The 24,381-nt window shown below is 41.8% G+C and overlaps 1 protein-coding gene across 3 annotated transcripts; it reads left to right on the top strand.

Moving 5' to 3' along the window:
* The first annotated feature begins 21,881 nt into the window (after nt 1–21,881).
* LOC125555904 (uncharacterized) lies at nt 21,882–24,003 on the top strand. Of its 3 annotated transcripts, none has more exons than XR_007304947.2 (4): nt 21,882–22,238; nt 22,349–22,425; nt 23,359–23,427; nt 23,503–23,998. XR_007304947.2 is itself a non-coding variant. In XM_087522745.1 (4 exons), exons 1-4 carry the CDS (start codon nt 22,058–22,060, stop codon nt 23,595–23,597), a joined length of 438 nt encoding a protein of 145 aa, XP_087378871.1. In that variant the 5' UTR covers nt 21,882–22,057; the 3' UTR covers nt 23,598–24,003. The 3 variants fall into 3 exon arrangements, 2 of the variants coding, with proteins under 2 accessions (XP_087378871.1, XP_087378870.1); XM_087522745.1 differs by having other exon boundaries at nt 22,349–22,441; nt 23,503–24,003; XM_087522744.1 differs by having other exon boundaries at nt 21,882–22,263; nt 23,503–24,002.
* Nucleotides 24,004–24,381: the final 378 nt, after the last annotated feature.

Here is a 24,381-nt window from a genome sequence, read left to right as displayed (position 1 = left end):
AATAGTAAACATTTATCATGATATAAGGAAATATAAATAACAACTTTATATTGCCTCTAGGGCATATTTCCTTTAGTCTCCCACTTGCACTAGAGTCAATAATCTAGATTACATAGTAATGATTCTAACACCCATGGAGTTTTGGTGTTGGTCATGTTTTGCTCGTGGAAGAGGGTTAGTCAACGGGTCTGCAACATTCAGATATGTATGTATTTTGCAAATCTCTATGTCTCCCTCCTTGACTTGATCGCGGATGGAATTGAAGCGTCTCTTGATGTGTTTGGTTCTCTTGTGAAATCTGGATTCCTTCGCCAAGGCAATTGCTCCAGTATTGTCACAAAATATTTTCATTGGACCCGGTGCACTAGGTATTACACCTAGATCAGATATGAACTCCTTCATCCAGACTCCTTCATTTGCTGCTTCCGAAGCAGCTATGTACTCCACTTCACACGTAGATCCCACCACTTTACAGCTCCACCATTCAATATAAACACATTTCCGGTTTGTGACTTAGAGTCATCCGAATCAGTGTCAAAGCTTGCATCGACATAACCATTTACAACAAGCTCTTTGTCACCTCCATAAACGAGAAACATATCCTTAGTCCTTTTCAGGTATTTTAGGATGTTCTTGACCACTGTCCAGTGATCTACTCCTGGATTACTTTGGTACCTCCCCGCTAAACTTATAGCAAGGTACACATCAGGTCTGCTACACAACATTTTGCATACATGATAGAACTATGGCTGAGGCATACGGAATGACTTTCATTTTCTCTATCTTCTGCAGTGGTCAGGCATTGAGTCTGACTCAACTTCACACCTTGTAACACAAGCAAGAACCCTTTCTTTGACTGATCCATTTTGAAATTCTACAAAACTTTATCAAGGTATGTGTTTTGTGAAAGTCCAATTAAGCGTCTTGATCTATCTCTATAGATCTTGATGCCCAATATATAAGTATTCAAGTATCCTTTTATGCTATCCAGAAATTATGTATTATTTCCAATCAACAATATGTCATCCACATATAATATTAGAAATGCTACAGAGCTCCCACTCACTTTCTTGTAAATACATGCTTCTCCAAAAGTTTGTATAAAACCATATGCTTTGATCACACTATCAAAGCGTATATTCCAACTCCGAGAGGCTTGCACCAGTCCATAAATGGACTGCTGGAGCTTGCACACTTTGTTAGCACCTTTAGGATCGACAAAACCTTCTAGTTGCATAATATACAACTCTTCTTTAATATATCCATTAAGGAATGCAGTTTTGACATCCATTTGCCAAATTTCATAATCATAAAATGCAGCAATTGCTAACATGATTCAGACAGACTTAAGCATCGCTACGGGTGAGAAGGTCTCATCATAGTCAACTCCTTGAACTTATCGAAAACCTTTCGCAACAAGTCGAGCTTTGTAGATAGTAATATTACCGTGAGCGTCAGTCTTCTTGAAGATCCATTTATTCTCTATGGCTTGCCGATCATCGGGAAAGTCAACCAAAGTCCACGCTTTGTTCTCATACATGGATCCCATCTTAGATTTCATGGCCTCAAGCCATTTCGCGGAATCTAGGCTCACCATTGCTTCCTCATAGTTCGTAGGTTCGCCATGGTCTAGTAACATGACTTCCAGCATAGGATTACCGTACAACTCTAGTGCGGATCGTACTCTGTTGAGCTACGAGGTTCGGTAGTAACTTGATCTGAAGTTTCATGATGTTCATCATTAGCTTCCTCACTAATTGGTGTAGCAATCACTGTTCTGTGATGAACTACTTTCCAATTCAGGAGAAGGTGTCAATTACCTCATCAAGTTCTACTTTCCTCCCACTCACTTCATTCGAGAGAAACTCCTTCTCTAGAAAGGATCCATTCTTAGCAACGAATATCTTGCCTTCAGATCTGTGCTAGAAGGTGTACCCAATAGTCTCCTTTGGGTATCCTATGAAGACACATTTCTTCGATTTGGATTCGAGCTTATCAGGTTGACACTTTCTCACATAAGCATCACAGCCCCAAACTTTAAGAAATGACAACTTAGGTTTCTTGCCAAACCACAGTTCATATGGTGTCATCTCAACGGATTTAGATGGTGCCCTATTTAACATGAATGCAGTCGTCTCTAAAGCATAACCCCAAAACGATAGCGGTAAATTGGTAAGAGACATCATAGATCACACCATATCTAATAAAGTACGGTTACGACGTTTAGACACACCATTACGTTGTGCTGTTCCAGGTGGCGTGAGTTGCGAAACTATTCCACATTGTTTCAAATGAAGACCAAACTCATAACTCAAATATTCACCTCCATGATCTGATCGTAGAAACTTTATTTTCTTGTTACGATGATTTTCCACTTCACTCTGAAATTCTTTAAACTTTTCAAATGTTTCAGACTTATGATTCATTAAGTAGTATACCCATATATTCTCATATCATCTGTGATGGTTAGAAAATAATGACCCGCCGCGAGCCTCAACACTCATCGGACCGCATACATCAGTATGTATTATTTCCAACAAGTCAGTTGCTCGCTCCATTGTTCCGGAGAACGGAGTCTTAGTCATCTTGCCCATGAGGCATGGTTCGCAAGCATCAAGTGATTCATAATCAAGTGACTCCAAAATCCCATCAGCATGTAGTTTCTTCATGCGCTTTACACCAATATGACCAAAACGGCAGTGCCAAAAATAAGTTGCACTATCATTATTAACTTTGCATCTTTTGGCTTCAATATTATGAATATGTGTATCACTACAATCGAGATTCAACAAAAATAGACCACTCATCAAGGGTGCATGACCATAAAAGATATTACTCATATATATAGAACAACCATTATTCTTTGATTTAAATGAATAACCGTCTCGCATCAAACAAGATCCAGATATAATGTTCATGCTCAACGCTGGCACCAAATAACAATTATTTAGGTTTAAAACTAATCCCGGCGTTAGATGTGGAGGTAGCGTGCCGATGGTGATCACACCGACTTTGGAACCATTTCCCACATGCATCGTCCCCTCATCCTTAGCCAATCTTAGTTTAATCCGTAGCCCCTATTTTGAGTTGCAAATATGAGCAACAGAACCAGTATCAAATACCCAGGCGCTATTACGAGCATTAGTAAGGTACACATCAATAACATGTATATCAAATATACCTTTCACTTTGCCATCCTTCTTCTCCGCCAAATACTTGGGGCAGTTCCGCTTCTAGTGACCATCCCTTTGCAATAGAAGCGCTCAATTTCAGGCTTAGGTCCAGACTTGGGCTTCTTCCCTTGAGCAGCAACTTTCTTGCTATTCTTATTGAAGTTCCCCTTCTTCCCTTTGCCCTTTTTCTTGAAACTAGTGGTCTTGTTAACCATCAACACTTGATGCTCCTTCTTGATTTCTACCTCCGTAGCTTTTAGCATTGCGAAGAGCTCAGGAATTGTCTTTTCCATCCCTTGCATATTATAGTTCATCACAAAGCCTTTATAGCTTGGTGGCAGTGATTGAAGAACTCTGTCAATGACATTATCATCAGGAAGATTAACTCCCAGCTGAGTCAAGTGGTTATGGTACCCAGACATTCTGAGTATGTGTTCACTGACAGAACTATTCTCCTCCATCTTGCAGCTATAGAACTTGTTGGAGACTTCATATCTCTCAACTCTGGCATTTGCTTGAAATATTAACTTCAACTCCTGGAACATCTCATATGCTCCATGACGTTCAAAACGTCTTCGAAGTCCCGATTCTAAGCCGTAAAGCATCGCACACTGAACTATCGAGTAGTCATCAGCTTTGCTCTGCCAGATGTTCATAACGTTCGGAGTTGCTCCTGCAGCAGGTCTTGCACCAAGCGGTGCTTCCATGATGTAATTCTTCTATGCAGCAATGAGGATAATACTCAAGTTACGGACCCAGTCCATGTAGTTTCTACCATCATCTTTCAACTTAGCTTTATCTAGGAACGCATTAAAATTCAAGGGAACGGTAGCACGGGCCATTGATATACAACAACATAGATATGCAAAAACTATCAGGTACCAAGTTCATGATAAATTAAAGTTCAATTAATCATATTACTAAAGAACTCCCACTTAGATAGACATCCCTCTAGTCATCTAAATGATCATGTGATCCATATCAACTAAACCATGTCCGATCATCATGTGAGATGGAGTAGTTTTCAAAGGTGAACATCACTATGTTGATCATATCTACTATATGATTAACGTTCGACCATTCAGTCTCAGTGTTCCGAGGCCATATCTGCATATGCTAGGCTCGTCAAGTTTAACCTGAGTATTCTGCATGTGCAAAACTGGCTTGCATCCATTGTATGTGAACGTAGAGCTTCTCACACCCGATCATCACGTGGTGTCTTGGCATGACGAACTGTAGCAACGACGCATACTCAGGGAGAACACTTGTACCTTGAAATTTAGTGAGGGATCATATTATAATGCTACCGCCTTACTAAGCAAAATAAGATGTATAAAAGATAAACATCACATGCAATCAAAATATGTGACATGATATGGCCATCATCATATTGTGCCTTTGATCTCCATCTCCAAAGCAACGTCATGATCTCCATCGTCACCGGCTTGACACCTTGATCTCCATCGTAGCATCGTTGTCGTCTTGCCAACAAATGCTTCTACGACTATCTCTACCACTTAGTGATAAAGTAAAGCAATTACATGGTGATTGCATTTCATACAATAAAGCGACAACCATAAGGCTCCTTCCAGCTGCCGATAACTTTTACAAAACATGATCATCTCACACAACAATTTATATCTCATCACGTCTTGACCATATCACATCACAACATGCCCTACAAAAACAAGTTAGACGTCCTCTACTTTGTTTTTGCAAGTTTTACGTGGCTGCTATGGGCTTCTAGCAAGAACCGTTCTTACCTACGCATCAAAACCACAATGATTTTTCTTCAAGTGTGTTGTTTTAACCTTCAGCAAGGACCGGTCGTTGTCAAACTCGATTCGACTAAAGTTGGAGAAACAGACACCCGCCAGCCACCTGTGTGCAAAGCACATCGGTAGAACCAGTCTCATGAACACGATCATGTAATGTCGGTCTGGGCCGCTTCATCCAACAATACCGCCGAATCAAAGTAAGACTTTGGTGGTAAGCAGTATGACTATTATCGCCCACAACTCTTTATGTTTACTCATGCATATCATCTACGCATAGACCTGGCTCGGATGCCACTATTGGGGAACATAGCATGCAATTTCAAAAAGTTTCCTACGATGACGCAAGATCTATCTAGGAGATGCATGATAACCCACAAGTATAGGGGATCGCAACAATTTTCGAGGGTAGAGCATTCAACCCAAATTTATTGATTCGACATAAGGGGAGCCAAAGAATATTCTCAAGTATTAGCAGCTGAGTTTTCAATTCAACCACACCTAGATAACTTAATATCTACAGCAAGGTATTTAGTAGCAAAGTAATATGATAGTAGTGGTAACAGTGGCAAAAGTAATGGTAGCAGTTTTTGGTTTTATAGTGATTGTAACAGTAGCAACGGAAAAGTAAATAAGCGAAGAATAATATATGAAAAGCTCATAGGCAATGGATCGGTGATGGAGAATTACGTCTGATGCGATCAATCATGCAACAGTTATAACGTAGGGTGACACAAAACTAGCTCCAGTTCATCAATGCACTGTAGGCATGTATTCGGAATATAGTCATACGTGCTTATGGAAAAGAACTTGCACGACATCTTTTGTCCTACCCTCCCGTGGCAGCGGGGTCTATTGGAAACTAGGGTATATTAAGGCCTCCTTTTAATAGAGTACCAGACCAAAGCATTAACACATAGTGAATACATGAACTCCTCAAACTACGGTCATGACTGGTAAGTATCCCGATTATTGTCACTTCGGGGTTAACGGATCATAACACATAATAGGTGACTATAGACGTGCAAGATAGGATCAAGAACTCACATATATTCATGAAAACATAATAGGTTCAGATCTGAAATCATGGCACTCGGGCCCTAGTGACAAGCATTAAGCATAGAAAAGTCATAGCAACATCAATCTCAGAACATAGTGGACACTAGGGATCAAACCCTAACAAAACTAACTCAAGTACATGATAAATCTCATCCAACCCATCACCGTCCAGCAAGCCTATGATGGAATTACTCACGCATGGTGGTGAGCATCATGAAATTGGTGATGGAGGAAGGTTGATGATGACGATGGCGACGGATTCCCCTCTCCAGAGTCCCGAATGGACTCCAGATCAACCCTCCCAAGAGAGTTTAGGGCTTGGCGGCGGCTCCGTAACGTAAAACACGTTGAATCCTTCTCTCCGACTTTTTTTCTCCTCGAGCATGAATATATATGGAGTCAGGATGGACGTCGGAAGATCATCAGGGGGCCCACGAGGCAGGGGGCGCGCCCCCCACCCTCGTGGACAGGGTGTGGGCCCCTGATGTGGATTATTCCGCCAACATTTTTTATATATTCCAAAAATAATCTCTGTTGATTTTCAGGTCATTCCAAGAACTTTTATTTCTGCACAAAAATAACACCATGGCAATTCTGCTGAAAACAACATCAGTCCGGGTTAGTTCCATTCAAATCATGCAAGTTAGAGTCCAAAACAAGGGCAAAAGTGTTTGGAAAAGTAGATACAACGGAGATGTATCAACTCCCCCAAGCTTAAACCTTTTCTTGTCCTCAATCTATTCAGTTGATAAACTGAAAGTGATAAATAAAAACTTTTACAAACTCTGTTGGCTCTTGTTGTTGTAAATATGTAAATCCAGCATTCAAGATTTCAACAAAGATTATGAACTAACCATATTCACAATAACATTTAGGTCTCATGTTTACTCATATCAATGGCATAATCAACTAGCGAGCAATAATAATAAATCTCGGATGACAACACTTTCTCAAAATAATCATAATATGATATAACAAGATGGTATCTCGCTAGCCCTTTCTGAGACCGCAAAACATAAATGCAGAGCACCTTTAAAGATCAAGGACTGACTAGACATTGTAATTCATGGTAAAAGAGATCCAGTCAAGTCATACTCAATGTAAACTAACGATAATACATGCAAATGACAATGGTGCTCTCCAACTGGTGCTTTTTTAATAAGAGGACGATGACTCAACATAAAAGTAAATTGATAGGCCCTTCGCAAAGGGAAGCATGGATTTGTAGAGGTGCCAGAGCTCGATTTTGAAATAGAGACGAATAATATTTTGAGCGGTATACTTTCATTGTCAACATAACAACCGAGAGATATCTTCCATGCTACACACATTATAGGCGGTTCCCAAGCAGAATGGTAAAGTTTATACTCCCCCACCACCAACAAGCATCAATCCATGGCTTGCCCAAAACAACGGGTGCCTCCAACCAACAACAATCCTGGGGGAGTTTTGTTTGCAATTATTTTGATTTGATTTGAGCATGGGACTAGGCATCCCGGTGACCAGCCATTTTCTCGTGAGTGAGGAGCGGAGTCCACTCCTCTTGAGAATAACCCGCCTGGCATGGAAGATACAGACAACCCTAGTTGATACATGAGCTATTCGAGCATACAAAACAGAATGTTTATTTGAAGGTTTAGAGTTTGGCACATACAAATTTACTTGGAACGGCAGGTAGATACCGTTTATAGGAAGGTATGGTGGAATCATATGGAACAACTTTTGGGGTTTATGGAGTTGGATGCACAAGTAGTATTCCCGCTTAGTACAAGTGAAGGCTAGAAAGAGCTGGGAAGCGACCAGCTAGAGAGCGACAACAGTCATGAACATGCATTAAAATTAATCAACACTGAATGCAAACATGAGTAGGATATAATTCACCATGAACATTAATATCATGGAGTCTATGTTGATTTTGTTTCAACTACATGCGTGAACATGTGCCAAGTCAAGCCACTCGAATCGTTCAACGAGGATACCACCCCATCATACCACATCACAACCATTTTAATAGCATGTTGGCACGCAAGGTAAACCATTATAAACTCCTAGCTAATTAAGCATGGCATAAGCAACTATAATCTCTAATTGTCATTGCAAACATGTTTCATTCATAATAGGCTGAATTAGGAATGATGAACTAATCATATCTACAAAAACAAGAGAGGTCGAGTTCATACCAGCTTTTCTTATCTCAATTAGTTCATCATGTATCGTCATTATTGCCTTTCACTTGCACAACCGAATAGTGTGGATAATAATAATAGTGCACGTGCATTGGACTAAGCTGGAATCTGCAAGCATTCAATTCAAGAGAGAAGACAAGGTAATGTGGGCTCTTTGTTAGATCAACAATAATGCATATGAGAGCCACTCAACATTTTCATCATGGCCTTCTCCTCTTGACCCCTAAAGAAAAGGAAAGGAACAAAACTATTTACACTGGAAAGATCCCAACAAGCAAAAGAAGAACGAGAAATCTTTTGGGGTTTTCTTTTAGTTATTACTACTACAGGCATGGAAAGTAAACTAGCTAAAAGATACAACTAATTTTTTTTGTTTTTCTTAAGGTTTTTCAAACACACAATAAGAAAGCTTAAAAAGAAAATAAACTAGCATGGATCATACAATGAAAAAGTATGAGCACCGACAACTGGCATGAGTGTGTGAACATGAATGTAATGTCGGTGAGAGATACGTACTCCCCCAAGCTTAGGCTTTTGGCCTAAGTTGGTCTATGCCCATGGATGCCCTGGTGGATATCCGAAGTTGAAGCTGGGGTCGTACTGAGATGCATCAGCTACTGCCTGAAGAGCTGTAGCTTGGAGCGAGCTACCTCCGTCCTCCTTTCGTACTCGTTCGCCTCCTCCCTGGTTATAACATATCTCCTTTTTGCCTGGAAGTCAAAGAAAGTAGGAGCAAGGAGAGCGACCTGCCTCGAAGCTCTCCAGATCAGCGTAACACACATATGCGTCAAATTCTTCCTTGATGCCTTCCCGAACCATGAAATCCTCTGACGGCCATTCACAAGGCCGCACTTGAGCCTCCCTTGGTAGTTCATTGTCCGGCTCGCGTATTGTGGGCCTTGGGCCTTGCTTCCTTGAGGAGCCACCTTGGTACATTTTCCTTAACATACTTCTTCCTCTCAAAAATTTCTGAAATTTTTAATGACTCAAAATAAAAGTGAACCAAACTCAACAAAATTGATAGCAACTACTCCTACAAGTGCCTAGAGGCTATATCATGCATTAAAACTACTTTTGACCACATAAATTTGACATGCAAGCTCAAGAATAGGGTCACCTAAGCATCAAAAATTTTCAATGAATAAAGCACTAGAACAAAAACTTATTGGACCATTGGAGGAGTCACATACCAAAGAACAATCCCCCAAAGCAGTTTTGTGAAAGGAGCTTTGAGCAAGAAGATCGAAAATGGCAGCAAGATGAGCTAGAACTCGGGTTTGAGCTGGTGGATGGTTTTTTCTGGAGCAAGACGAAGTGTGTGGGTGCAAGGATAAGTGGAGGGGTCCACGAGGCAGGGGGTGAGCCCAGGGGGTGGGCACGCCCTCCACCCTCATGGGCACATGATGGAGCCCCCTGGTGTGCTCTCAGTGCCAATAATTCTTAAATATTTTGGAAAAAAACATATTTCATTTTCAGGGCATTTGGAGAACTTTTATTTGCGGGGTATTTTTTATTGCAAGGATAATTCAGAAAACAGACAGGAAATACTATTTTTGCTTTATTTAATATAAATAACAGAAAGTAAAAATATGGTACAAAAGGTTGTGCTTTCTAACTTCATCCATCTCATGCTCATCAAAAGGAATCCATTAACAAGGTTGATCAAGTCTTGTTAACAAACTCTTTCCGAATAACATGAAACCGGAGAATTTTCGAATAACACTATGTTACCTCAACGGGGATATGCATGTCAATAAGAATATCATATTTCTTCTTGACAGTAGGAAGAGGAAATTCAAAACCTCCAATAGTAATTGTTGAAATTTTTCCAACAGAATTGATACTGTGGACTTGAGGTTGTTTCCTCGGAAAATGTACCGTATGCTCATTGCCTTTGTTGCAATCACTAACAGCCCCTGCAGTATTCAAAAAGGGTCTTCCAAGAATAATGGACATACTATCGTCCTCGGGAATATCAAGAATTACAAAGTCCGTTAAGATAGTAATGTTTGCAACCACAACAGGCACATCCTCACAAATACCGACAGGTATAGCAGTTGATTTATCAGCCATTTGCAAAGATATTTCAGTAGGTGTCAACTTATTCAAATCAAGTCTACGATGTAAAGAGAGAGGCATAACACTAACAATGGCTCCAAGATCACATAAAGCAGTTTTAACATAGTTTCTTTTAATAGAGTATGGTATAGTTGGTACTCCGGGATCTCCTAGTTTCTTTGGTATTCCACCCTTAAAAGTGTAATTAGCAAGCATGGTGGAAATTTCAGCCTCCGGTATCTTTCTTTTATTTGTAACAATATCTTTCATATACTTAGCATAAGGATTCATTTTGAGCATATCAGTCAAACGCATACGCAAAAAGATAGGTCTAATCATTTCAGCAAAGCGCTCAAAATCCTCATCATCCTTTTTCTTGGATGGTTTAGGAGGAAAAGGCATGGGTTTCTGAACCCATGGTTCTCTTTCTTTACCGTGCTTCCTAGCAACAAAGTCTCTCTTATCATAACGTTGATTCTTTGATTGTGGGTTATCAAGATCAACAGCAGGTTCAATCTCTACATCATTGTCATTACTAGGTTGAGCATAACATGAACATCATCATTAACATTATCACTAGGTTCATGTTCATTACCAGATTGTGTTTCAGCATCAGAAATAGAAATATCATTGGGATTCTCAGGTGTGTCAACAACAGGTTCACTAGGAGCATCCAAATTCCTATCTTTTTTCTTTTTCTTCCTCTTAGAAGGACTAGGTGCATCAACATTAATTCTCTGAGAATCTTGCTCAATTATCTTAGGATGGCCCTCGGGATACAAAGGTTCCTGAGTCATTTTACCCCCTCTAGTCATAACTCTAACAACATTAGCATTTTTCTTATTATTTAAATCATTGAGCAAATCATTCTGAGCCTTAAGTATTTGTTCTACTTGAGTGGTAACCATAGAAGCATGTTTACTAATAAGTTTAAGTTCACCTTTAACACTAGCCATATAATCACACAAGTGTTCAATCATATCAGCATTGCGTTTCAATTGTCTACCACCATAAGCATTGAAGTCTTCTTGTTTAACCATAAAGCCATCAAACTCATCCAAGCATTGGCTAGCGAACTTAGTAAATGGGATTTCACATTTAGCAAATCTATATAGAGAATTTACCTTTACTACCTGTGTCGGGTTATCAAGACCATGTATCTCTTCAATAGGTGGTAAATTCTTAACATCTTCATCTTTAACACCTTTTTCTTTCATAGATTTCTTTGCCTCTTGCATATCTTCAGGACTGAGAAATAGAATACCCCTTTTCTTCGGAGTTGGTTCAGGAAGTGTCCAATTATTTTCATTTGTCAACATATTATTCAATAGCAATTCAGCTTGATCAACAGTTCTTTCCCTGAAAACACAACCAACACAACTATCTAGGTAATCTCTGGAAGCATCGGTTAGTCCATTATAAAAGATATCAAGTATTTCATTTTTCTTAAGAGGATGATCAGGCAAAGCATTAAGTAATCGGAGAAGCCTCCCCCAAGCTTATGGGAGACTCTCTTCTTCAATTTGCACAAAATTATATATTTCCCTTAAAGCATCTTGTTTCTTATGAGCGGGGAAATATTTAGCAGAGAAGTAATAAATCATATCCTAGGGACTACGCACACAACCAGGATCAAGAGAATTAAACCATATTTTAGCGTCACCCTTTAATGAGAACGTAAATAACTTAAGGATATAATAATAGTGAGTTTTCTCATCATTAGTGAATAGGGTGGCTATATCATTTAATTTAGTAAGATGTGCCACAATAGTTTCAGATTCATAGTCATAAAAAGGATCAGACTCAACCAAAGTAATTAACTCAGGATCGATAGAGAAATCATAATCCTTATCAGTAATAAAGATAGGTGAAGTAGCAAAAGCAGGGTCATATTTCATTCTAGCATTCAAAGACTTTTCTTTAAGCTTAGCAAGAAAGTCTCTAGCATTCAAAGACTTTTCTTTAAGCTTAGCATTCTAGTAATAATTTCTTAAGATCAGATCTATCATTGCAAGCAAGAAAGTCTCTAGCAGTTTCTTCATCCATAACATAACCCTCAGGCACGACAGGCAATTCATATCTAGGGGGAGAATCTTCATCATCACTTTCATCAATATTATCAGTTTCAATAATTTCATTTTCTCTAACCCTAGCAAGTTGTTCATCAAGAAATTCACCTAGTGGCACAGTATTATCAAGAACAGAAGTAGTTTCATCATAAGTATCATGCAAAGCAGAAGTGGCATCATCAATAACATGCAACCTATCAGAATCAATAGCATGTGTAGGTGTCGCAAGTTTATGCAAAACAGAAGGTGAATCAAGTGCAGAGCTAGATGGAAGTTCCTTACCTCCCCTCGTTGTTGAGGGAAAAATCTTGGTTCTTTGATCTTTCAAGTTCTTCATAGTGATAAGAAGATATAAATCCCAAGTGACTCAAAGAATAGAGCTATGCTCCCCGCAACGGTGCCAGAAAATAGTCTTGATAACACACAAGTATAGGGGATCGCAACAGTTTTCGAGGGTAGAGTATTCAACCCAAATTTATTGATTCGACACAAGGGGATCCAAAGAATATTCTCAAGTATTAGAAGTTGAGTTGTCAATTCAACCACACCTGGATAACGTAATATCTGCAGTAAGGTATTTAGTAGCAAAGTAATATGATAGTAGTGGTAACGGTGGCAAAAGTAACGGTAGCAGCTTTTTGGTTTTATAGTGATTGTAACAGTAGGAATGGAAAAGTAAATAAGTGAAGAACAATATATGAAAAGCTCGTAGGCAATGGATCGGTGATGGAGAATTATGTCGGATGCGATCAATCATGCAACAGTTATAACATAGGGTGACACAGAACTAGCTCCAGTTCATCAATGCAATGTAGGCATGTATTCCGAATATAGTCATACGTGCTTATGGAAAAGAACTTGCATGACATATTTTGTCCTACCCTCCCGTGGCAGCGGGGTCCTATTGGATACTAAGGGATATTAAGGCCTCCTTTTAATAGAGTACCAGACCAAAGCATTAACACATAGTGAATACATGAACTCCTCAAACTACGTTCATCACTGGTAAGTATCCCGATTATTGTCACTTCGGGGTTAGCGAATCATAACACATAATAGGTGACTATAGACTTGCAATATAGGATCAAGAACTCACATATATTCATGAAAACATAATAGTTTCAGATCTGAAATCATGGCACTCGGGACCTAGTGACAAGCATTAAGCATAGCAAAGTCATAGCAACATCAATCTCGGAACATAGTGGACACTAGGGATCAAACCCTAACAAAACTAACTCGATTACATGATAAATCTCATCCAACCCATCACCGTCCAGCAAGCCTACAATGGAATTACTCATGCACGGCGGTGAGCATCATGAAATTGGTGTGGAGGAAGGTTGATGATGACGATGGCGATGGATTCCCCTCTCCGGAGCCCCGAACGGACTCCAGATTAGCCCTCCCGAGAGAGTTTAGGGCTTGGCGGTGGCTCCATATCGTAAAACGCGATGAATCCTTCTCTCCGATTTTTTTCTCCCCGGACATGAATATATGGAGTCAAAATGGACGTCGGTGGAGCATCAGGGGGCCCACGAGGCAGGGGGCGCGCCCAGGGGGTAGGGGCGCCCCCCCACCCTCGTGGACAGGGTGTGGGCCCCTGACGTGGATTCTTTTGCCTGCAGTTTTTATATATTCCAAAAATAATCTCCGTTGATTTTCAGGTCATTCCGAGAACTTTTATTTCTGCACAAAAATAACACCATGGCAATTCCGTTGAAAACAACGTCAGTCCGGGTTAGTTCCATTCAAATCATGCAAGTTAGAGTCCAAAACAAGGGCAAAAGTGTTTGGAAAAGTAGATACGATGGAGATGTATCAATACATAGCAACGAGAGGGGGAGAGTGTGTCCACGTACCCTCATAGACCGAAAGCGGAAGCGTTATGTTAACGCGGATGATGTAGTCGAACGTCTTCACGATCCAAGTACCGAACGTACGGCACCTCCATGTTCAGCACACGTTCAGCTCGGTGACGTCCCTCGAGCTCTTGATCCAGTAGACGGTCGAGGGAGAGTTCCGACAGCATGACGGCATGGTGACGGAGATGGTGATGTGATCCGCGCAAGGCTTCGCCTAAGTAGTACGATGCTATGACCGGAGGAGTAAACTGTGGAGGGGGCACCACACATGGCTAAGAGTACTCTTGGTGTGCCTTTGGGGTGCCCCCACCCCCGTATATAAAGGGGGCAGGAGGAGGCCGGCGGCCAGGAGGGGCGTGCCAAGGGGGGATTCGCCCCTCCCCCCCCTCCCCCCCCGTTTTCCTTTCTCCATCGAAGGGAATAGGAACGAGAGGGAAAGGGAAGGGGGCGCTCCCTCCTCCTTGTCCTATTCGGACTCCCTAGGAGGGGGGGCACCACCCCTCGTGAGCTTCCCTCTCTCTCCCTTTAGGCCCATGTAGGCCCAATACTTCTTCGGGGGGCTCCGGTAACCCCTCGGTACTCCAAAAAAATACCGGAATCACTCGGAACCATTCCGATGTCCGAATACTACCTTCCAATATATGAATCTTTACCTCTCGATCATTTCGAGACTCCTCGTCATGTCCGTGATGTGCATTACTGAGAGGTCCCAGAGATACCTCTCCGATATACGGCGTGAAAAATCCTACTCTTGATCTATGCCAACTCAACAAACACCGTCGGAGACACCTGTAGAGCATATTTATTATTTCCCAGTTACGTTGTGACGTTTGATAGCACACAAGGTGTTCCTCCTGTATTCGGGAGTTGCACGATCTCATAGTTAGAGGAATATGTATAAGTCATGAAGAAATCAATAGCAATAAAACTAAACGATCATAATGCTAAGCTAACGGATGGGTCTTGTCCATCACATCATTCTCTAATGATGTGATCCCGTTCATCAAATGACAACACATGTCTATGGTCAGGAAACTTAACCATCTTTGATTAATGAGCTAGTCAAGTAGAGGGATACTAGGGACACTCTTTTTTGTCTATGTATTCACACATGTACTAAGTTTCCAGTTAATACAATTCTAGCATGAATAATAAACATTTATCATGATATAAGGAAATATAAATAACCACTTTATTATTGCCTCTAGGGCATATTTCCTTCATTAATTCATCTGACTCAAATTATCAGGGAACTTCTCACTCATCCTCCGGTGACTCAACTGGGACTTAGACTCCCCTCTTCGAAGTTGCTCCTAGGTGAGAACATTAGATTTCTTTGCTTTAACACTTACACACTGATATGTTGACATCCTTATATGTCTTATTTTCAGTGGTATAGCCAAGCCCAGCAAGAAGCTAAAGGTCCATAAGCCGGCCGAAGACCCCAAGGTTGCTGAGTCGGAAAAACAAACTATATCTGAAGCTTCCCATCAGACTCCTGAGGCTGTTGCTGATGATCCTCCACCCAAGAATCAAGACGTCACGGTGGATTCAATGGGTGTTGACCCATCCAGTGCTAAGCTGCCAAGTCACATAAAACCTGCTGACGAACCTCCTTCACAACAAGCTGCGGAGGATGTTATCATTACTGACATTGGCTATACTGAGCCTAGGAACCCCACCATTCTAGCCAAGCACTCTGCGAAGGTTTGACGTTACAAATTACTCACATTTGGGCGTCAATGAATTGTATTCTAGTTATCTGAGCCAGCTGCATATTGGTCGTGACCTGGAGGCAGATCTGGTCAAGAAATTGCGCCAGAAATATGAGGTATGAACATCTGTTTCCTTTGCATATATAGTCATCCAGCCCCCAAGTCTTATCCGTAGCAAAAGATACTTTTGAGTAGGGTTAAGACTTGTCCATATGTTTCTGCAATCTCCAAAGTCATAGCCCTCATGGGTCAGCTTATCTTGATAAAGATAACATGATCATTTCCATTATATGAAAGAACTCCAGACCATAGCCGTCATGGGCTGGCTCATCTTGAAAAAGATGAGCCGGATCAAAATATAAATGTTAAAAAGAACTTCCGCACACATTAGCCCCCAAGTGTCAAGTGATTTTCTTGCAACGTGCTTGAGACTTGTTTGAAGATGTGCCCTGGCAAATATGTTTATAACTTGTTCAACTCTTTACTTGCAGGGCGCTTTGACTCAGGCTGAGTCCCGGGTAGTTAATTTAAAGACCAGGCTTGAGCAGCAAGAGGCTGAAACACGCGATGCTGAGTCCAAGCTTAAGCTTAGTCTTGAAGAGAGCGAGAAGCTCAAAACTGGATTTTCCACGGAAAGAGCCGCCTGGGACAAAGAGAAGGCCATCTTGGTTCAAAGAGTAGAGACTGCCGAATCTTCCTTGAATGAGACTGCTGCAGAATTGATCAGCTTAAAACACCACATATCCCAGATGACAACTGCTATCTTCGGTAAGTAACTCAAGATGTTTCGACCACTTCCAATTTTTAACCTTAATCCGCCCAGCGACTTATCTGTGCACTTATTCAACAGGCCCTAGGAATGCTAACCTTGGCCAAGACATGTTGGGGAAGCTGAAGGCGGTTTACACTCTGGTGGAATAGTTTTATACATGCACTCAGTGAACCATCGCAGCCATCTCGCATAATAAAGAACCACCTTCACTCATCAGGGAAGTGCTAGACAAATTATCTGTCATGCCTAAGAGAATTGAAGAAATCAAGCAATCCTCAGCCCGAGCAAGCGCCATCACTGCTTTGAGCTGGGCCAAAGCATGGCAGGCGGAATTAGACTCGGAGGAGATGGCAACTGTCTGTCTGAGCCTCAAGGAGGACGGGTCTTCCTTCAATGCTAGTGATTTTACAAAATGTGTAAAAGAGATGCTCCCTCTGGCAACCAAATTGGCCGAAGAAACTGGTTTGTCTATGTATCAGGCGGCTTATACAAAGGAGAACGCAAAAGTAAAAGTGCCGACTTATGAAATCATAGAGCTCATTCCTCCAATATGTAAGCACACTTTTGCTCCCGATGTTGATCCGTCCAATTTTATAGACGATGAAGCCGAGTTTAAAGCTTCAACTAGCATCGACTGGACATCATCTGACTTCCAGATGATGGAGGAGGAAGAAGAAGAAGAACCGGTGCAGGATAACCCGGAAGCTTCAACCGGCCAAGACCAGAACAATTGATTCAAGGGGCAGTTCTCAGACTGCAGTGCGGCGTTTCGCTTTGAAAAAACTCTTAATCATTTGGGATTTGGGAAGCCTTGTAATAGGCTAGTTGAAACAATGATTTGTCATGCCACCCTGCATGTTTAGCCTTAAAACTGCTGAATTTTTTTTATGTGCCACTGATGAGCTTGCAGGGAATATCATATTGTTTTTCAATGTTCCTGCACACATGGTAAACAACATACACCCTGGCAGTTTATGCCAGGGCGGGTCATAATTTCCAATATAACATGCTCTGGCGACTTAAAGTCTATAACCAGGGCGGGTTAGAAAAAACCCGAAATATTTATTCAAATATGAAGTCATACCTGTAGACTAATATCATAATGATGTTCTAATGATTGTAATCCAGCATGGGTATTAATCCGTAAATATGAAAAATTATGACTTGAATTTATTCAAGGCAAATCATCCTGGCGACTTAAAGTATGCTTATCAGGGCGGGTTATTAACCCAATATGCTCAAATATGAGTCATATAATCAATGCTACATGGCCTGAATTGCAAAAAACCATATATTAATATGGAAGAAGGATACGAATCCAAAATTTTCAGAAAAACAAATCCAGAAAAATAGGGCTTTCATAGGCCGCCAAGCCTAACACGTCAAGTGCTTTCATGGGCCACACAACCACTGAGTTAAATTCCAGCACACCTGTAAGCCGATTCTCACATGACAAACCGCTATTTGAACTTTAACAAGTTCATGGTCTTATTTAAAAGATTGTCTGTTAAAAGTACGGCGGGTCATTCTAGGATTACCTAGGTGGAGTAACAACAACATACATGTCGGTTAACCCGTAATTTGGTGTTACACCTGGCTAGGAAGCTGATCAAGAGGGTAAGCATAGCTATGCTCATTGAGCAAGAAGCCCCCAAGTGACCAACAAGAGTGGCTAGGAAGCTGATCAAGAGGGTGAGCATAGCTATGTTCATTGAATAGGAAGCCCCCAAGTGACCAATAAGAGTGGCTAGGAAGCCGATCAAGAGGGTAAGCATAGCTATGTTCATTGAACAGGAAGCCCCCAAGTGACCTTATGAACAAATAATAAAGACTCATATATTTAGAAATGAAATGACAGAGGCCCTGAATTATCAGGGATGACAGCTTTATTGTATTGATCATAATATATACATTGATGAAAGTATGTACACACAAGAGCCGGTGGCTCAAGTGTAATAAGGCCGAAGATGAGCAATGTTCCAAGGTCGGTCGGTTCTCCTCCTCCGATGTGTGTGAGTCCTTGTGGTCTTGAATATCAATGAGGTAATATGACCCGTTGTTCAGGTTCTTGCTGACCACAAAAGGTCCTTCCCAAGGAGGGGATAACTTGTGCATATCTGTCTGATCTTGGATGAGCCAGAGCACCAAGTCGCCTTCTTGAAAGGTCCGGGTTTTAACCTAGAGGCTATGATAACGATGCAGATCTTTCTGGTATATCGCTGAACAAGCCGCTGCAAGGTCACGCTCCTCATCCAATATATCAAGAGCATCCTAACGAGCTTTTACATTGATAGCTTCAACATAAGCCGACACCCGGGGCGAATCATGACGGATATCACTTGGAAGAACCGCTTCTGTGCCGTAGACCATGAGGAAGGGCGTGTAACCAGTTGATCTGTTGGGGGTGGTATTGATACTCCAAAGCACTGAGGGTAATTCTTCAACCCAACAACCCGGCGTCCTCTGCAAAGGGACCATAAATCGGGGCTTTATCCCTCTCAAGATTGCTTGATTAGCCCTTTCAGCTTGACCATTGGACTGGGGGTGGGCCACAAAAGAAACGTCGAGATGAATATGTTCTCGTTGACAGAACTCTTTCATAGCACCTTTAGACAAATTGGTGCCATTATCAGTTATGATACTGTGGGGGTATCCAAAACATCAGATCACCTTCTTAATAAAATGAACCGCCGTCGCCGCATCACACTTGCTGTTCGGTTATGCCTCAACCCACTCGGTAAACTTGTCAACCGCCACCAAGAGATGGGTCTTTTTGTCCTTAGACCTCTTGAAAGGTCCAACCATATACAGCCCCCAGACGGCAAACGGCCAAGTAATTGGAATCATCCTCAATTCTTGAGCCAGCACATGAGCTCGTCTAGAAAACTTCTGACAGCCGTCACACTTGCTAACCAGATCTTCTGCATCAACATGAGTCGTCAACCAATAAAACCCATGACGGAAAGCTTTAGCCACAAGAGATTTAGAGCTGAAGTGATGACCACTGATGACCCACAAGTATAAGGGATCTATTGTAGTCCTTTCAATAAGTAAGAGTGTCGAAACCAACAAGGAGCAGAAGGAAATGGCAAGCAGTTTTCAGTAAGGTATTCTCTGCAAGCACAGAAATTATCGGTAACAGATAGTTTTGTGATAAGGTAATTCGTAACGGGTAACAAGTAACAAAAGTAAACAAGGTGCAGCAAGGTGGCCCAATCCTTTTTGTAGCAAAGGACAAGCCTGGACAAACTCTTATATAAAGGAAATGCTCCCGAGGACACATAGGAATTATCATCAAGCTAGTTTTCGTCATGCTCATATGATTCGCGTTCGTTACTTTGATAATTTGATATGTAGGTGGACCGATGCTTGGGTACTTCCCTTCCTTGGACAAGCATCCCACTTATGATTAACCCCCCTCGCAAGCATCCACAAGTACGAAAGAAGAATTAAGGTAAACCTAACCATAGTATGAAACATATGGATCCAAATCAGCCCCTTACGAAGCAAGGCATAAACTAGGGTTTAAGCTTCTGTCACTCTAGCAACCCATCATCTACTTATTACTTCCCAATGCCTTCCCCTAGGCCCAAACAATGGTGAAGTGTCCTGTAGTCGACGTTCACATAACACCACTAGAGGAAAGACAACATACATCTCATAAAAATATCGAACGAATACCAAATTCACATGACTACTTATAACAAGACTTCTCCCATGTCCTCGGGAACAAACGTAACTACTCACAAATATATTCATGTTCATAATCATAGGGGTATTAATGTGCATAAAGGATTTGAACATATAATCTTCCACCGAATAAACCAACTAGCATCAACTACAAGGAGTAATCAACACTACTAGAAACCCATAGGTACCAATCTAAGGTTTTGAGACAAAGATCGGATACAAGAGATGAACTAGGGTTTGAGAGGAGATGATGCTAGTGAAGATGTTAATGGATATTGACCCCCTCTCGATGAGAGGATAGATGGTGAGCACAACGGTGATGATTTCCCCCTCCCGGAGGGATGTTTCCTCGGCAGAACAGCTCCGCCGGAGCCCTAGATTGGTTCCGCCAAGGTTTCGCCTCGAGACGGCGGCGCTTCGTCCCGAAAGCTTCCTTATGATTTTTTCCAGGTCAAAAGACACCTTATACCAGAAGATGGGCATTGGGGGGCTTCCAGGTGGCCCACGAGGCAGGGGGCGAGCCCTCCACCCTTGTGGACAGTGGGTGGCCCCCTCTGGTGCTTTCTTCGCCCAATATTTTTAATATATTCCAAAACTAACTTTCATGGAGTTTCGGGACTTTTGGAGTTGGGCAGAATAGGTCTCTAATATTTGCTCCTTTTCCAGCCCAGAATTCCAGCTGTCGGCATTCTCCCTCTTCATGTATACCTTGTAAAATAAGAGAGAAAAGGCACAAGTATTGTGACATAATGTGTAATAATAGCCCATAATGCAATAAATATCGATATAAAAGCATGATGCAAAATGGATGTATCAACTCCCCCAAGCTTAGACCTCGCTTGTCCTCAAGCGGAAGCCGATATCGAAAAATATGTCCACATGTTTAGAGATAGAGGTGTCGATAAAATAAAATACGGATATGAGGTCATCATGATCATCTTAGAATAGCAACATATATATATATATATTGTCATATGATTTCTTATGCTGAAGTAACAATCCATTCACAATGTAAAGTATAAATCAGAAACTTCATTGAAAAACTAGCAAACTATAATCTCAGTCATTGAAGCAATTGCAATTTATCATAACATTGGAAAGAGTCAATATAAGAGCTTTTAGGCAAGTCCACATACTCAACTATCATTTAGTCTTTCACAATTGCTAACACTCAGGCAATACTTATGGGTACGAAGTTTTAATCAGACATAGAGAAAGATAGGGGCTTATAGTTTTGCCTCCCAACCTTTTACCTCAAGGGTAACGTCAACAATAATGCTTTATGAAAACCCACATCCAATTGGATATATATATATATAATAGCACTATTCTGATCCCAGGATCAGAATAGTTATTTGGATCAGGATCAACCCTATATAGGGCCCGATGCACTTGTTTCCGAACTCCCCGAACCCGTGCAGGACAAAAAAACCACACCCGATCCCCAACCTCCCCCGATCTCGCCCCCCCCCCCCCCCCCCCCCCCCCCCCCCCGCCGCTTCCCCTGCCTCCCGCACCGCCGCCCCCCGCCCCCCGCTTCCCCTGCATCCAGGCGCCGTTGACCCAACCTCCGGCGTGCCACCAGATTCCCTTCCACCTCCACCTCCGCCCCTTGCTCCGGTGCGCCTCCCACCGCTACCAACCGGCGTCGGAACTGTCCCTCACCCCGGATCACACCGCCGCCACTGTCCCACGATGGGGATCACACCGCAGCCACTGTCCCATGATGGGGATCGCGCCGTAGGCACCGTCCCACGACTGGGATCGAGCCGCAGGTACCGTCCCATGATGGGGATCACGCCACTGCAACCGCATCGCCCCACCTCCTGCCGTCGGGATCCTACTGCCACGCGACAACCACCGAGATCCTCCCACCGTGCGACCTTCCTCCACCTGCCGCCGTGAACTTCTTCCACTCGCCACCGTGACCTTCTTCCCTCTGCTGCCTCGATCCTGACATGGCTCCATGTTTCGTTGATGTTGCAGGCGGTCGCTACTCGCGCCGCGCGCATGTGGAGGCAAACGGATGCGATGGTTTCCTTCGACATCAACGACCGCAAAGAGTACGTCACTTCCCAGGTGCCCCCTCTCCCTGTCTCCTCCTAGCGCGACTCATGTGTCGCTTGCTGCGAGATTGGGAAGTGTTTGCTCTCTCGCGCCCTGTAAATTATTCGTCTCACATTTGGCCCCGTCTGCTGCTCTGGTGTCGAAACCAGTAGGAGATTGAGATGGTTGTTTCGTTTTCAAAGACTACAATTGATCCAATGAGGATTCATCTCTTGGTTGCTATGAATTCCGCTCCATATTTTACAATCCAATGGGTTCACTGTGCAAGTTAACAATACTGGTTTGGTGTGTAGAATCTTGCTCAAATTCAGCGATATTCTTTCTTAGGGTTTGCTTAGTGTGAATTATTCGCCGTTGGTATGATGTCGTTGCATTAATGCTTTTGGTCCATTGTTTAAGTGTGGCAAACTATTCTTCTATCATTGCCATTGTGTAGGATTACAACAGTGTGATTTCTAATGTTTCATGTTTGGCAGACAAATGTGTTGAAAATCAACTAACAGTTACGAGTATGACATCTGTTCAGAATAAGAACCACTCATGCTATTCGGTGTTTTACTACTTGGTCATTGGTTTATTTACACATTTTCAGGAAGTTGTAATCAGGAGGCAACATCTAATAGTTGCCAAATGCTAAATATAATAGTTGGTGTACAAATTCTTCTATGCTAAATTTTACAGCCTGATAGGTTCGCCATGCTAGTTAACAGTATTGGTTTGGTGTGTTGAATCTCGCCCAAATTCAGCAATCTCTTGTCTCGGGATTTGTTTAGTTCCGTTGGTATGACCGTGATGTTGTTGCATTAATGTTGTTTGTCCACTGTTTAAATGTGGCAGACTATTCTTCTACCATTGCCTCTGCGTAGGATTAGAATAGTGTAATTTCTAATGTTCGCTTTCAGGACTTGACTCTTGGTTTTATTGAGAAGGTGGCTCGTCGGATGCTGTTGCTGTGGATGATGACGATCTCGTTCTCGGTCGGAGACTGAAGAGACACGGTAAGGCGTTTGTTTTGTGGCTGTCTTTCTGTTGTTGGTGTGTTATAAATTTGATTGATGTTCCATGGTTTGCAGGGAGAGGGGACGAGGATCATGTGCTCACCGTGCAACATGGCGTCACCTCTTCGCTCCGGAGCGTCGGGATTCTTGCTAGAGAGTATTCAGTGTAGATCGGTCATTGGTTTATTTACACATTCACCTCTTCGATCTTACTTGAAGGGTAGATCTTGGGATTAAGGTTTAGAGAGATTTGTTTCTTGTTTTTGTTGGTGTTTTCACTAACCGGAGAGTTGCATCTTGTGGATGAAGTGGCTCGTCAGACGTCCTATTTTCCTGGTTCTACCTGTTGCATTCTGACGCTAAGGAGTTGTGGTTCAATGTGTATATTACAGGAAGGAAAGAGAAACAACATGTGTATGACAACACGGTTGTAGTTCTTTTCTGAGTGTCTGTGTTTGGATGTGTTATGCGTCTGTGAGCGCGCGCGTATTACACTGAATTAAAAAACAATTTTTTGTGATGTTTGTTTTCCATATTGGTTTTATAGTGTCCGTTTTTGTGTTCGTGGAGTAAATTAGGAAGTTCAATTTTGAGAAAACAACAAGTTCAAGCAATATAGAAACACCAAAAAAAACATTGAATACAAACTTTTTTAGTGAGGTTCAAATTGGAAGACATGATAAAAAAAAGTGTTCTCTGTTCTTTACAGTAAAAAAATTATCATGTGTTGGTTGCTTTCCCCAACTAGTTGCTCTCTGACACACATTATGTTGCAGCTTTCCTTCTCCTTCATGAAACTGTTACAAAAAAATAGAGCATAAAAGTTCAAAACTAAAAGAATAAAAAGCGAGCAATTCTGAAAGATAAAAAAATGTTGATGCGAAGTTCATATTCTCTGGCATGGATAGTTCAAAATGTTTGCTTACGGCAAAACACACAGATTGAGATTCCAAT

The sequence above is a fragment of the Triticum urartu genome, chromosome 5A (genome assembly GCF_056163025.1).
Source record: "Triticum urartu cultivar PI428250 chromosome 5A, HENAU_Tu73, whole genome shotgun sequence".
Classification (NCBI taxonomy): Eukaryota; Viridiplantae; Streptophyta; class Magnoliopsida; order Poales; family Poaceae; genus Triticum; species Triticum urartu.
This window is presented reverse-complemented; position numbering and strand designations above follow the sequence as displayed.

Coding starts and splice junctions, on each gene's coding strand:
- LOC125555904 (XM_087522744.1), top strand. CDS start 22,058: ATGGGGATCACACCGCAGCCACTGTCCCATGATGGGGATCGCGCCGTA. Junction 22,264..22,348: donor ACCTTCCTCCACCTGCCGCC/GTGAACTTCTTC, acceptor TTGATGTTGCAG/GCGGTCGCTACTCGCGCCGC. Junction 23,428..23,502: donor TCGGAGACTGAAGAGACACG/GTAAGGCGTTTG, acceptor CATGGTTTGCAG/GGAGAGGGGACGAGGATCAT.